General features: G+C 33.0%; 2 protein-coding genes across 2 annotated transcripts; one reads left to right on the top strand and one right to left on the bottom strand.

Moving 5' to 3' along the window:
- The first annotated feature begins 260 nt into the window (after positions 1–260).
- Positions 261–6,680, top strand: PBS1 (Protein kinase superfamily protein). The gene is made up of 5 exons (XM_022293229.2): positions 261–1,255; positions 1,854–2,059; positions 3,261–3,450; positions 5,175–5,566; positions 5,668–6,680. Exons 1-5 carry the CDS (start codon positions 1,135–1,137, stop codon positions 6,142–6,144), a joined length of 1,386 nt encoding a protein of 461 aa, XP_022148921.1. The 5' UTR covers positions 261–1,134; the 3' UTR covers positions 6,145–6,680.
- A 423-nt stretch (positions 6,681–7,103) lies between these two features.
- Positions 7,104–9,910, bottom strand: SAG29 (senescence-associated gene 29). The gene is made up of 6 exons (XM_022293251.2): positions 9,726–9,910; positions 9,125–9,161; positions 8,742–8,952; positions 8,051–8,212; positions 7,633–7,752; positions 7,104–7,434 (listed from the first exon to the last, which is right to left on the bottom strand). The coding sequence occupies exons 1-6, from the start codon at positions 9,775–9,777 to the stop codon at positions 7,240–7,242; spliced, it is 777 nt and encodes a 258-aa protein (XP_022148943.1). The 5' UTR covers positions 9,778–9,910; the 3' UTR covers positions 7,104–7,239.
- Positions 9,911–14,205: the final 4,295 nt, after the last annotated feature.

Genomic DNA, 14,205 nt, shown 5'->3' with positions numbered 1-14,205 from the left:
GACCCATCGCGTTAGGCTCATGAATTGAACTATAAATCTAGATTTGAGTTGTCAACCCGACCTAAACAGTAGATGAGGTCTATAGAATTTTGATCGTTATTGGTCAGATTCTGATAAAGCTTAGGAATTGATTTCTATAAGTGTGATATTTTTAGTCGAGAATATACACGTCTAAGATTGGATTTTAGGGTTTGTATAGAGTGAAACGTATAATTGAACCTTCTATATACGCAGCTATTGTGGAGGAAATGGTTTGACTTTGATACCGTAGAAAAGCGAGTAGAAAACCGTCGGATCGAAATCGGATGGCGATGGCGTGATGTTGTTGCGATTGGTGGAATTGAAATCAGCGTCGGAAGAACGCGAAACAGGGAAGAAATCCAAGTCCATGAGATAATGAAAGGAAAGAAGTAAAAGAAAAATCTCGCAATAATCAACTCAGCAGTTGAATGTTGGATTCCGCCAGTCCCGCCATTCGACGCCTCTTCTTCGATTCAATCCCTCTTCCGTTTGCCCTTCCCACATGAACACGACCCCATAAAACAATTCGCAAAAACGATCCATAATTGGATCATTATTCAATTATTATCCATAGAATTAGCAGAGAGAGGTGGAGAAACAGTGGGTGTGAATTGAAATGGGGATTTTTCTTTTCCTGTTTTTACTTAATTGATTAAATGGAAGTGGTGTATTTACAAGGGCGTGTGTGTGTGATTTAAGAGTGCGAAGCGAAGCCGGCTCTTCTTCTTAACTCTGGTTTTCATTTTCACTGTACAGAGCCAACCAAGTTAATCCTTCCCACACGAAATCTCTCTTGGTTCTTCGCCAACGACCCTCTCTTCCTCATCCTTTATTGGTATCGCTCTACTACTTGGATTCTTCTTGTTCTACTCTTTTTCTCTCTCTATCCTTCTTTGTTTTCCACCTACCCGATCGCGGGGACTGGAAATTTTGAGGAACGGGGAGATTTCTACTGCCCCTTGATGTGATTTTTGTTTTTGTTCTCGAGATAATTGGATTGGGTTTTGAACCTTTGATCGAGTCTGGCGGCGTCTGAGATCAATTCTGTCGTTTATTTTTGTGTATTTTTGAGGAGGGGAAGGATTTTGAGGATTGGGTTTTTGATTTGAGGACATGGGTTGTTTTCCTTGTTTCGATTCGAGGGAGGAGGAGAAGCTGAATCCTGAAAAGGAAAGCGACGATGGCAAGCAAGACCATCCAATGGTTCCACCCAACATTTCCAAGTTTCCTTCCGGTTAGTTTCTCTCTTCTTTTCGGTTCTTGATCTGACTAGTCTCATCTGGAAAATCTTCTGAGTGTTCCTGATCTAGTTAAAACGCTTCATATTTATTGTTCTTTTTCTTTTTCTTTACTTCTTTTAGCCCAAGAAAGGCTTCTCTCGCGTTGATTTAATGGAGAGAAAGATGTGGAGCTACTATTAGTGGACCCCAGCAGGGGTTTCTTAAATTTGATAAACGGGTGTTCTTTTCCTTTGAGGAATCATGGTGAATTCTGTAGTGTGATATATCTGATTGATAAGTTAGAAATAGGGATCAGAGTCGCAATCAATTATTTGTTGGGTGAACAAATCTGGCAATTGTGTTCTTTCAAATTCTTGTACTCAGAATCAGTTATGTTTGTATGATAGCTAATAGGGTTTTGCAGTATTAGGTTTCTTTCCACTTTGCTATGGCAGCTTCATGATCTTTTCTGTAAATAGAGTTTTAATACTTCAAACCTTTTTCCCCCTATTTTTATGGAGGACAGATCCCAAGCTCTGAAATGTACTAGGGAGGCTGCATGCTTCAAATGGATCTTTTACTTCTTTATTCTGATGGTATGTTTGCTTGCAGGAATAGAGAAACTTAGATCAAAGAGTAATGGAGGTTCCAAAAGGGAACAGCAGAGTCCCAAGGATACTCCTCTTGTCAATATTTCTGCTCAAACATTCACTTTCCGTGAGCTTGCGATTGCGACAAAGAATTTTAAACCCGAGTGCTTTATTGGGGAAGGAGGATTTGGACGTGTATACAAAGGGCGGCTTGAAAGCACAGGCCAGGTTATGTGTCTATATTTTAAGGCATCATATCGATATTGTTACAGAAATCGGGGATTAAAATTTCAATTTTGTATTAGATTTCGATGTCTTTGCTTTTATCCTCTAGTAAATTAGGATTTCCTTGTGCAGGGAAAATAGTTTGGTATTGATATTTTTTTTTTTTTTTACTTGAAGGGAAAGGGGACATGAAATTGAATTAGTCTTGATTTGCACGATACAGTATCAACCTAGGAAATGTAAGAAGAGTGAAATTAATATCAATTTGAACTTCGAAGAAATCATGAGTTAACTGGAAATTGTATGCATATTAAATCAAGATATTATGTCATGGCAGCTTGAATGATAGCTAATAGGGTTCTGTCATGCCTGAATATCGAGATATTATCCCCTCAACTACTTAGAATTTCATTGTTAAAAACAAGATATACTTGTTTCTTATAGTAAATTAGAATTTCCTTGTGCTGGAAAAATAGTTTGGAGTTGATCTTTTACTTGAAGTGAAAAGGGGTAATCAGATTGTTGGAATCAATTAAGTCTTCCTGACTTGTATAATACATATCCATAAAGAAATGCTATCTTGTATCTACATGATTTGTTAAAGAAATATATCTTGTCATATATGCATTAGATGCATATGCATGCATATATGCATCATAGGACTTAATACTGCCCTCATGTTCTTTAAAATCACATTTTATTAAACTGGCACCAAAGATCGTGATAGGGTTCTACTTACCATCTTTTGAAATAATTAGTAGAAGTTACCTGCCATATTACAGGTTCTTTAGAGTTGAGATATGTTTTATATTTGTATATTTTGAAGGATACTTTGATAATGATACTGGAACAACCCCCCCTCTCCCGCCCTCTCTATGCGTAAACAAGCTCGATATGCAAATTCTTCCAACTGAAGAAAAGACTTGTCATGCTCCTGAATCTTAATTGAATTTATTTTTCAGAAATTTGAGGAACAATAGATTTATAGATGTATAGGTTTGAGAACGGTACAATTCCTTCATAATATAAATCTAGAGATTATCAACCAAATTGTATATTGATCTTGGTCTTCCAGTAAGATACTGGCAGCTGTAGTTGCACTTACATTTAACTTAGAGCTTTGTGAATTGGGAGGGGAAAAATTATTACTTTTGAGCAATCTTCCCCCTTCAATGGTAGTTTCTGATTTATATCTTTACTGCAGATTGTGGCCGTTAAACAGTTGGATAGGAATGGTCTTCAAGGTAACAGAGAATTTCTAGTGGAGGTTCTCATGCTTAGCCTTCTACATCATTCAAATTTGGTGAATCTGATTGGTTACTGTGCTGATGGGGATCAACGTCTACTTGTGTATGAGTTCATGCCTTTGGGATCGTTGGAAGATCATCTTCATGGTAACATTTTCTCCTGACTTGAAAACTTATCATCTAGATGGACTACGTGAGAATAAGAATTCAATATATGAATAATATTTTTAGGAAATTATTCATACACCACACCCTACGATTTAGCAAGGACTCGAATTCTTTAATGTTTTTTCTCTATTATTGTGAAATTTTACTTTTTAGCAATAGAGAAGTGAATTTAGGTCTGATATTGATTGTGAGCCACTGTAAACTCTCACCTTTGAACTTTTATCATGCTTCCCTACCTTTCCATTTTTCTTGTTAGTTCAAGATCGATTTAGTCTGGAATATATTTTTGGGAAGGGGGCGTGAGCCTTACATTGGATAAGATCTAGCGATTGGCTTGAGGTAGTCTTGCACAATCCTACTTGTGAGCACTATATGATCTTTGAAGCATAGGTGCCATGAATTTTTTTGAATTCTTAGTGTGTGGGATTTCTGGTTCGGTCATTCTTGATCTAGCATTTGAGATTAGCTTTTAAGTTCTAGTGTTGTGAACCTATTTCAAATGGTAGCCAGATCACTAATTGTCCTGAAATGTTGTGTCAAGACCATTCCATCCGATGAAAGAGCATGCTAGATAGGCCAAGGGACTATTTCTTGAAATGGGGTCGAATTACGGTTTCATGCTATGAGCTAAAAACAGTTTTTCTGATCTAGATTACTTTTTTTATGATTTATTATGTGGAAATTATAAGATACTGTTCGAAGCTAAATCAAACCTTTTCTTTATAGTTTTTGGAAGTAATTGTTATCCAAACAATACATAAGCTTTCACTTAATCAATGACTGCACATATAAAAACACGACTTCTTGTTATCGATTGTAGTTTTGGCTCGATGTCTTTGGAAAATATTCTACTTATTCTTGTAAACCATTGAGTTTCATGGAAAGGAACAGAAGTCAATGTCTCAGATATTTCATTTTGTGTGTGGTTATGTGATTCAAGAGAAGCTTCTCTTTGTTTCCAATGTTACTCATTCTTAGGATTTTGTGAGTGTCTATAAAATGTAGTAAATCTGTCATCTCAATCATCCCATTTGATTATATTTTGGAGTCATTTATAGAAATGTGCATAATAATGGTGTATTAACTTGTTACTTGATTGAATCATGTAAACCCCATTATTTAATAAAAACAGGAATGAGGAAGACCCAGAACAATAATCAATCAGAAATAAAAATTATAGAATGCGAATAAAATTTATAATATTGTCTTCATTAAAATTATTTTAGAATTAGAATCTAAATGTAGAGGAATACCATGAACATTTTTCTACAGATTTTTAGAATGCGAATTGAAGTTAGATTTGGTGTAAGACCTACAAAAGAGTAGATAGAAACTAAGAAAAGGTAAAAATAAAGAAAAAGTAGTAGTACCCACTAAGTTGAGAGAATTGGAATGACATTCCTTATCCTCCCAAAAAGAATGAATCCATGGAAACGATTCCTAATATTTTTATTTTTAGCTTAGGGCTTACAAATTGGGAATCATGCTTTATTCTTGTTAAATTTTTCCCTTCTTTACAGCTCTCTTTCTAAAGATCTCTGTAAGTCTTTATTTTATTACTGCCAACTGGAGTGGGGTTCTGCATTCTCTTTGCTTGTTGCAATTTTTTCTATGAAGAATATCATATAACTTCTCAAGAAAACTTTACGTATTTATATCCTTTTATCATATTTTCTTGATTATAATCTTTTCTTTAAAATCAGAAATTCCACTTGATAAGGAACCCCTAGATTGGAACACAAGAATGAAAATAGCTGCTGGTGCAGCCAGAGGTTTAGAGTACTTGCATGACAAGGCAAATCCTCCAGTTATTTACAGAGACTTCAAATCCTCCAATATATTACTTGATGAAGGATATCATCCAAAACTTTCTGATTTTGGCCTTGCAAAGCTTGGCCCTGTTGGAGATAAATCTCATGTTTCCACCAGGGTCATGGGAACTTATGGTTACTGTGCTCCTGAGTATGCCATGACCGGACAATTAACAGTCAAGTCTGATGTTTATAGCTTCGGTGTCGTTTTCTTAGAGTTGATTACTGGACGGAGAGCCATTGATAGCACCCGACCCCAAGGCGAACAGAACCTTGTTACTTGGGTAAGCCATACAATATTTATATGCTGTAGCACGGACAGACAGGCAATGTTCTGATAAAAGGGTAGTTTAGTTACAGTTTTGTATTGTTTTATACAATGCAGGCACGCCCATTTTTCAACGACCGCAGAAGATTCTCGAAATTGGCTGATCCCCAGTTGCAGGGGAGGTATCCGATGCGAGGTCTCTACCAAGCTCTAGCTGTGGCATCCATGTGTACGCAAGAACAGGCTGCAGCCCGTCCGCTGATCGGAGATGTGGTCACTGCCCTCTCTTATTTGGCAAACCAATCCTATGATCCAAGTTCTCCTTCAGGTCCTTCTGCTCAGCGAGGTTCTGGTGATCGGGATGAAAGACGGAACAGAGATGAGAAAGGTGGAGGGGAAGAAGGGGGAGCATCCGGGCGAAGGTGGGCACTGGATGGTCCTGATAAGGACGATTCTCCGAGGGAGACCGTTAGGATTTTGAATAGGGATTTAGACAGAGAACGTGCAGTTGCTGAGGCCAAGATGTGGGGAGAGAATTGGCGAGAAAAAAGACGACAGAGTGCACAAGGCAGTTTTGATGGCTCAAACGGGTAAGTAATGCAATGCAATTAAAAGAAACAATACAAAACGGAACGAACACCTCTGTTACCTCGTCTCCGTCCTCCCTTCATTCCAGAACGAAGAAACTCCAATGTATGGGCGTATTTAAGGTTCTAAATCGTTGCTGGTATGCTGCTACTTAGTGTCATTGCGAGCAGCAAAGCAATTTGATGTAGGGGTTGGGTTGATCCTATAGAGACTTGGTCAGTACTTTTTCTCAAAACTTTTTGCTCACTTGAAATTTTCCTCCTTTACAAATTCCATACCCAACACATGAGGAGGAAGAAGAAGAAAAAGTAAGCATGGTGGAGGAGAATGTAGAGAGAGAGAGAGAGAGAGAGAGAGAGAGACTCACAAAGAAGGAAAAGAAAAAAAGGAATTGAAAAAGTCAAGGCTTGGCTTCTTTGATTTGCTTTTGTTGTGTATGAATGAACTCAGCACCACAACCAAAGAGATACAAAACTGTTTCAATCAGTCAACTTTGCTATTCTCTTCCTATTATAAACCACAATGAAGCCTTTCTTTCATTACTTCCATTTATAGAAATGTTTAATCAGTCTCGTCCCAAACGAGGTGAGGAATCCCCATTAAAATAGGGTCGAGAAACTTCTCCTATTTCTTCTTTGAGATGGGTACAGGAAATACGCCTTTCCTTATCTCCGTCTCTGTTTTAGTTCTCGACCCTAAATAAGTATATATTATATGAGAATGTATAATATATACTTATTTAGTTGAAAAGGTAACAATTGTGTCCCATTAGTCCACAAGCTTCAAAATTTTGTAACTACACCGGTTTGACATGTTAATTATTAGATAAATGTTAGTTATTTCTAGTACCGTTGATATTTCAATTATCTATCATCTTTTACTTGCAACGACTTCGTAAGAATTACAATTCAACAATATATAGAGATAAGTTTCTTTTAAAGTTCAAGGACATGAGAGAAACGAAGTGAAGTTCCGAATCTGAATGAGAAATGGATGTGATTATAGTAATATAGGTAAAAGTTGTTGGAGAGGAGAGAGAAAGGGCCATTTTGGTAGGGGAGGAGGAGAGAGAGAGGAAAATATAAAGAAAAAGTGGAATTATTAAACAGCACATTGATTGGTTTGGTTTTGTGCATCATTTTTGTTTGCATCAGTAACAGGATGGACCTCAGCAGCTCCACAACTTGTGTTTTTTAGCTGTTCTGGTAGCTTCTCTTTCTCCTCTTTCCTCTTTCTGTAAATTCCATATAACACCATTTGAAGTAACCCCAATATGAACCCCATTACATTTGGAATCTGTCTCAAGCCAAAAAAGAAAAAAAAACAACTTAAATCATATGAGAATTTAGTTAATCTCTATGCATGATTTGGGTTTTAACGAGTTTCAATTTAGTTTCTATGGTTTCATTTATGGTTAACTTTTATATGTCAGTTTCAATTTACCCTACTCACTTTCTTATAATATATATATATATATGTTTGGAGATTACTTACAGCAATGCATATATCTTTTAGGAGAAGGCCATAAGCAAACCACATTATGGCACTCAATGTAAGGAAGAACGACAATGGAAATGGCATAAACTCAACACTCTTTGTTCGAACAACTTGTCTCTGCAAAAAGGAAAAACCAACTACATTAGTGATATCCACGTACCTATTTTTTGAACATGAGATAAACAAATTCATAATACGACCAAAAGTTACTAAATTAATCGTATGTGCCTAAGAAGTAATTAAGTGCAAACAATTTCCGCGTGACAAGAGACCCAAAAGGGAAAGTTTTCCAAAAGTGTAGAAACTTTTAATACCAACGTCGTTTATATTCAACTATATCATTATTTGATCCATAAAGGCATCTAATTATATGAATTTTTTCCATAATATTGGAAAGATGAGAATAAATGCTGACCAGAATGCTCAAAGGAGCTGCAAAAACAGAGACAGAAACAGCCACACAGATCCACCCCACAACTTTAACACGATCCGAAGATTTGGAAATGAAGTGAATTGAAACAAGGATCAGTCCCAACAGCCCCATGTTCATCACACCAAAGATTCTCATCGTCAACCTCTGCAAAACCCAAAAACAAAAACAAAAAACCGTCCGTCACCGTGTCGATATTTTCATATGTTCATAGATCTGATATCAACAGAGCTAGGAGTTTATCGATATTTCCATTATACTAAAATATAAAAAATGACAACAAATATAATTTATTAAATACGAACATAATGTTAATACGGTAAGAATTTTGATTTATTTAAGAAGTGTGAAATTTATATATATATATATATATATATATATTATCTAGGAGTCGGCGGCTCTTTGACATGTATGTCTCTATACTTTGGGTATGCTTGTCTCCGTACCCATATATAAGCAAAGGATTAATTTGGTTGGAGTTGTGTTCCATGCCGCCTGAACCTAAGACCTAAAGATATTCTTTGAGGTCTAAATTTTTTTTATTTATTTTCCATAAATATTGTTGGTATAGATGTTCTATTGATTTTTTTTTTATTTGGATTTCCAAAAAATTAAGACTTTGACATTTTCGTCATATTTGAGACCTGACAGTGAAAACGAATTATGAGAGACTCACCCTGGCTGGGTCCGTGGCGAAGGTGACAAAGACGATGAAATAGAGAAACTCGATGACGCAGCCAAAGGTGTTGATGGTGATGAGAAGGAAGACGTTAGTTTTGAGGAAGGCGTAGTAGAGCCAAAGGGTGGAGCTGAAGAGCGCCACCAGATATGGCAGTGCGTGGAAGCCCTCGGTCGACCTCTTTCGCCATATTCGGTAGAACGTCGGCCTAAGAAATAATTCAAACAAGCTTAACGCTTCAAGTTCAATTTTTGATGCGCCCACCCTATCCCCCTTCTAACTTTTTAAGCGACAATTTAGAGGGAAAATTAAAAAATACTAACTTTTGAATATAATTTTGTTTTAATTGAAGGCAAATTAAGAGGAAAAGAGAAACTCACAGAGGAGCCAAGTAGACGAAGAAGGAAATGACGTTGCCTGCAAGGGAAAATTTTTGAGTTAGTTGAGAAGCCATTAATGCATGGGAAAAATTTAGAAATTGCAAAAATCATTCAATTTCTTTTCTCATTTTTAGAATTATTTCACAACAAACACAATAGAGAGTGGGGTGAAATTTTGAAAGCCTCATTTTTATTAAAAGAATATATACATATATATATATATATATATATATATTTTAATCATACATGAGTGTGGAAATGATAGTCACATTAATACTTTTTTTAATATATGGTTTGTTTTAAAAGGTATTTTCATAAAACTAAGCTATCTTTCTCGGCCAACCTCTCAAATACAATTGTTTTAATTTTAAACTGGATAAATTCTACACTCGAAACACAGGCTACCCGCACTCAAGCTATGTAATTCTCCGTATCAAGTTAAAAGCTCAAGAAAAACAACTTTTAACTCATTGCTGAAAAAGGGTCTTAAAAGGTGATTTCCTTGACTGGGGTGGTGTAGCTTATATATTTTTCTGATATCAATGTGTGGAATATTATTAGATGAAGAATTTTTAAAAGAAAGAAAGAAAAATGGTGTTACCAAGAATGCCAAATGTGAGTACTAAGAGATGGGGACTCTGAAAAATGGCCATTTTCTTCTTCTTCTTCTTGTTCCTGTTGTTGATCTGAATTAGAGGAATATGGCTGTGGGCTTTAAGAAACCCTAGCCTCTCTCTCTCCTCTGTAGCCCTCTCTCTCTAAAGGGATAATGGGGAAGAAGGCATTTGGAGAGATGTGATTTATATAGAGAAACCCAAGTGATATTCTAGAGAGAGAAACAAGAGAGAGAAAGGATTGGTAGGTAAGTTACCACAAAATCATGCATCCAATCCATTTGCTTTGCTTACTCTCACATACCTCTTCCCTTTCACACAAAATTAAGTTCGATCAAAGTACAAAATCGATCATTGAATAATTTTATTAGCCGATATAATCGTAGCTCAACACTAAAGATAAATAATTCATTCTCTTGAGATCTGAGGTTTAATTTAAATTCATTCCATATTTATTGTACTAAAAAAACTTTTTTCGATCCCACGAATAAAAGATAAGGTGTTTAAATACTATATTTTTGTTCTTTAGTTCATTTTGGATTATGTACTTTCAAAATATATACTTTAGTTGCGTAGCTTTAATTCTTAATTTATTTTAACTCATACACTTCATTTGTAGCTACATTTTAAAGAGATTTTATTGAAGGCTAGTGTGGCTAAAATGTGATCCAAAAGAATGAAATAAACATTAAAAAAAAAAAAATTAAGGGATAGCTTTAATTTAATATTTTATTTAGTTTATTGCTCTAAGGACATTTATTTTAAATATTTTATTGCTAATAACCTCTTTCTTTTAGTAAAAATTGAGTTTGTCCGTCCATTGATTATAAGTTGTATTGGTATTAAATTTATTTTTGGCACTTTGAAGCAGACGAACGTGTTTTTCCATTTAGTTTATATATTATAATCAGTTAATACGTACTTGGATATAACTGGTTAAGACTATCTATATTTCAACTAAAAAAATGTGATTAACTAACTAATTGGTTAGGGCTATCTATTTTCAACTAAAGGATGTGAGTTCGAATCTTCATCCTAAGTGATTAAGGCACTGTTCCCATACCCGTACATGTGCAAGAGTTCATTATTTGGTTGGAATTGCATTTCATATGGCTTCAACGTAATTTTATTTAGTTATGGAAGCAATTATCAATGAAATTTTGCCATAATTAATAAATATAAATAAACAATCGCTATTATCGTTTATGTATGTTTTGCACACAATTTTTGTTAGAAGTGTTGTCTTTTAAAAGTATTTTATAACATTCTCACTTCTGGTATTTTGTTTCCTATTTTGGAAGAAAGAAAAAAATTAGAATTGTTCTTAGTAATTGTTATTCCCTTGAAAATATATGAATGTTTTCAATAACTATTTCTTGTTTATTGTTTTCTCAAATATTAAATTAAAAAATAAAAATTTTACATGAAAATTAACTTTTAAAATACAATATTAAAAATTTGTTTAATTGCATTTAATGTTTTAATATTTTTATGCATTTTATAAATTAAAAAATAAAAAATAAAAAATCTTTAGCAAAGTTTCTTTTTTTATGCATGTGATGACTATTTCTGTTTTTTATTTTTCATTTTTGTTTAAATTGTATACAAAAATGAATATAAAACTTCTTTTAATTTAATATTTGAGAGAATAAGAAATTAGAAATGGTTCACACATTTATTTCTTTTTTCATTTAGAAACGGAAAAAAAAAATAGCTACCAATGCAATATATAATTTAATTTAAAAAATACTAGATATTTTTATCAGTAAAATGTTTGATAATTAATGAATATATATTGGATTTGTAAAAAAGAAATCAACCATTAATTTTCGTGTGACTTTTCTTGATGATGTAAAGGCATTTTTGTACTTCCACATGTTGGAAATATGGCAAACTTCTGTACATATTTTACTATATTATTTTTCAAATGAAGAAAACGATGCTTATCTGAAAATCAAAATTAATTGACTGATTATTTATAACAAAAAGGAATCTAAATATTTAATGAAATCTTCTTGAAAGTTACAAAAATAGTAGCTTATATGGACCACTTTTAAGATTTATTTTAAAGGTTGCGGTAAATTTAACATAATTAAGATAAATATTACAAGATTAACTGTTAAGAAAATAATGATAAATATTAAAAGAAAAAAAGCTTCATTAACCATAGAAATATCACAATCTATCCTATCTCTTAAACATAGTTTACCAAACCAAGAAATTGCTATAAAATAAAATATAAACAAAGTAATTAGTTAATGATTATTAAAAGAACACTGATCTTTTAGCTTCTAATTTTTTGTTCAAATTTTAAAACATTTTAAAAATACAAACAATGGATTAATGTAGTCACTAAGCATTATGGATTAATCATAAATATTAGTTAATTAAAAATTGAAATAAACGCATGCTCATTTACCATATTAATTTATAAAAGAAAAATAATATCGTTTCTTATATTTTAGAGCCAAGTAATGATAAACCTAAATTAAATCAAATTTAGTTAAATTAAGAATATAGCTTAATTAATCAAAGACAAGTCGTTCGACTAAAATAAAATTTTAAAATTAATGTCTTTGGTTTCATAAATATAAAATCGAAATTTGAAATTTAGTAGGCAATAAATATAAGGTTAGATTACATCTTTCATCCGTACCCTTTGAAAATTTGTTTCATCTTAATACTTTACATTATTAATCCCAATAAAGACTGTCATCAATGAATTAAAACGTTGATCACATCATTGCCATTAGCCTTTAGGCCATTGAAATTAAAATAAAATTCGCTTAAATTCTAGTACAGTACATCAACATTTATACTTATTTTATTTTATTATTTTTTTAGTATAACAAATGGATCTATTATAATATATCGTCCATGAATGTGAGATGATTCGAACTCATGACTTTTTGATTAGAGACAAGTATCAATTAAACCAAATAATTTTAGATCTCTTACACTCTCAAATCTTTCATTTTAATTCTTCAAAAATTATTTATTAACTCTCAATTAATTATTTAACAAGAATTTTGATTCATTGCAAAATGGAGCGATGCTTATTAGATATCTAATATGTGAATTAAATTTATCCAACCCATTAGTTTAAGCTTTTGGGTTGGGTGGTGGTTTATTATTTTTCATTTTTTTTTAAAGCAAGCTGCTAGTTGTCATATATCGCCATTACCAATGATCTCTTTTACTTTTCTAATAAATAAAGTTAATAAAGGGCGAATGAATTTAAAATTTCAAAATCTTCAGGAGGTAAATGTTCATAATGTCGGCTCTTTCCTCATTTGTTGATCATTGGAGGAGCTAGATAAATTATCAAAAGAATGGGAAATTTTTTATATTCTTTAACTTTGTACATAATTAATGTGCTCTTACCATTTATAAAATTTTGATATTGAGAAATTTTTAAAATCATAACTTTTGATCAATATAATTCTTTTAATGTGTTAAATTATAATTTGCTTTTGTTTATAAACTTTAGAGTTGTGTCTTAATACAGTCTCTATATTTAAAAAAAAAATCTCTAGTAAAAGATTCTAAACAAATCATTCAACTTTCAATTTTTTTTTTTTTTTTTGAAATGATAGCATAAATCTTTAATCTTCATTAGTTTCAGTTTAGCCACATAATCCTTAAATAATATAATCCTTCTATCATGATTAAAGTAGTGGAGGTAACATTAAGACCTTTTTTTTACCATTAACAATTGAGGATTTAACAAAAACTTTTTAAGTTATAGGAATCAAAGTAGTAAGACAAAACATTAATACCTAACAACGTTTGTAATTAAGATGCATGAACCATTACTCTCATTATCAATTGATTTTGAGATAAAACTCATAAATATTGATATGGTATCAGAGTCCAACAAAACTCAAATGAGCGTCCATCCAGTCCAAAAATGAAATCCGACTAAAGATTGTCAAATGATTTTGAAAATGAACTCCATGAATATTGACTAAATACGTCTCGTTCCTCGTTCTCTCAGCGGTTTTGTGTGAACCAAGCAAAGAGAAAGGTTGCAGACATATATCTCCCGATTCTGTTTCTGAATTTGTTTGGGAGTGTTTTTGTTTCACACAGCATTCAATTGAAGAAAACAAATAAAATGAAAAGAAGAGGGTTTCGTGTGGTGCATGAGTGTACAAACTTTTGCTTTGCTTTTTGCCGTTACAACAAAAGAAAAGTAATCGACAAAAAGGATGATCATAACATTCTCTGTCTCTCTCTTTCTACAATAAAAGGAAAGTGTATGGTGGGTGTAATTTGGACATCATCTTCCATTTCCATTTTATGTAAATGGATTTGAGAGCTATTCATTAGGTCCTATTCTATCACTTTTTACACTTTTGTCATCATTTTTCCCCCATCATATTATATGATTTTGAGGGTTTCCTTTATTCTTCAATATATAGCTTTTTGAGTACGACATATAAGATTAGGATTTAAACTCATGTC

The sequence above is a fragment of the Momordica charantia genome, assembly GCF_013281855.1.
Source record: "Momordica charantia cultivar OHB3-1 chromosome 7 unlocalized genomic scaffold, Mcharantia_2.0 BLBB01000007.1, whole genome shotgun sequence".
Taxonomy (NCBI): Eukaryota; Viridiplantae; Streptophyta; class Magnoliopsida; order Cucurbitales; family Cucurbitaceae; genus Momordica; species Momordica charantia.
This window is presented reverse-complemented; position numbering and strand designations above follow the sequence as displayed.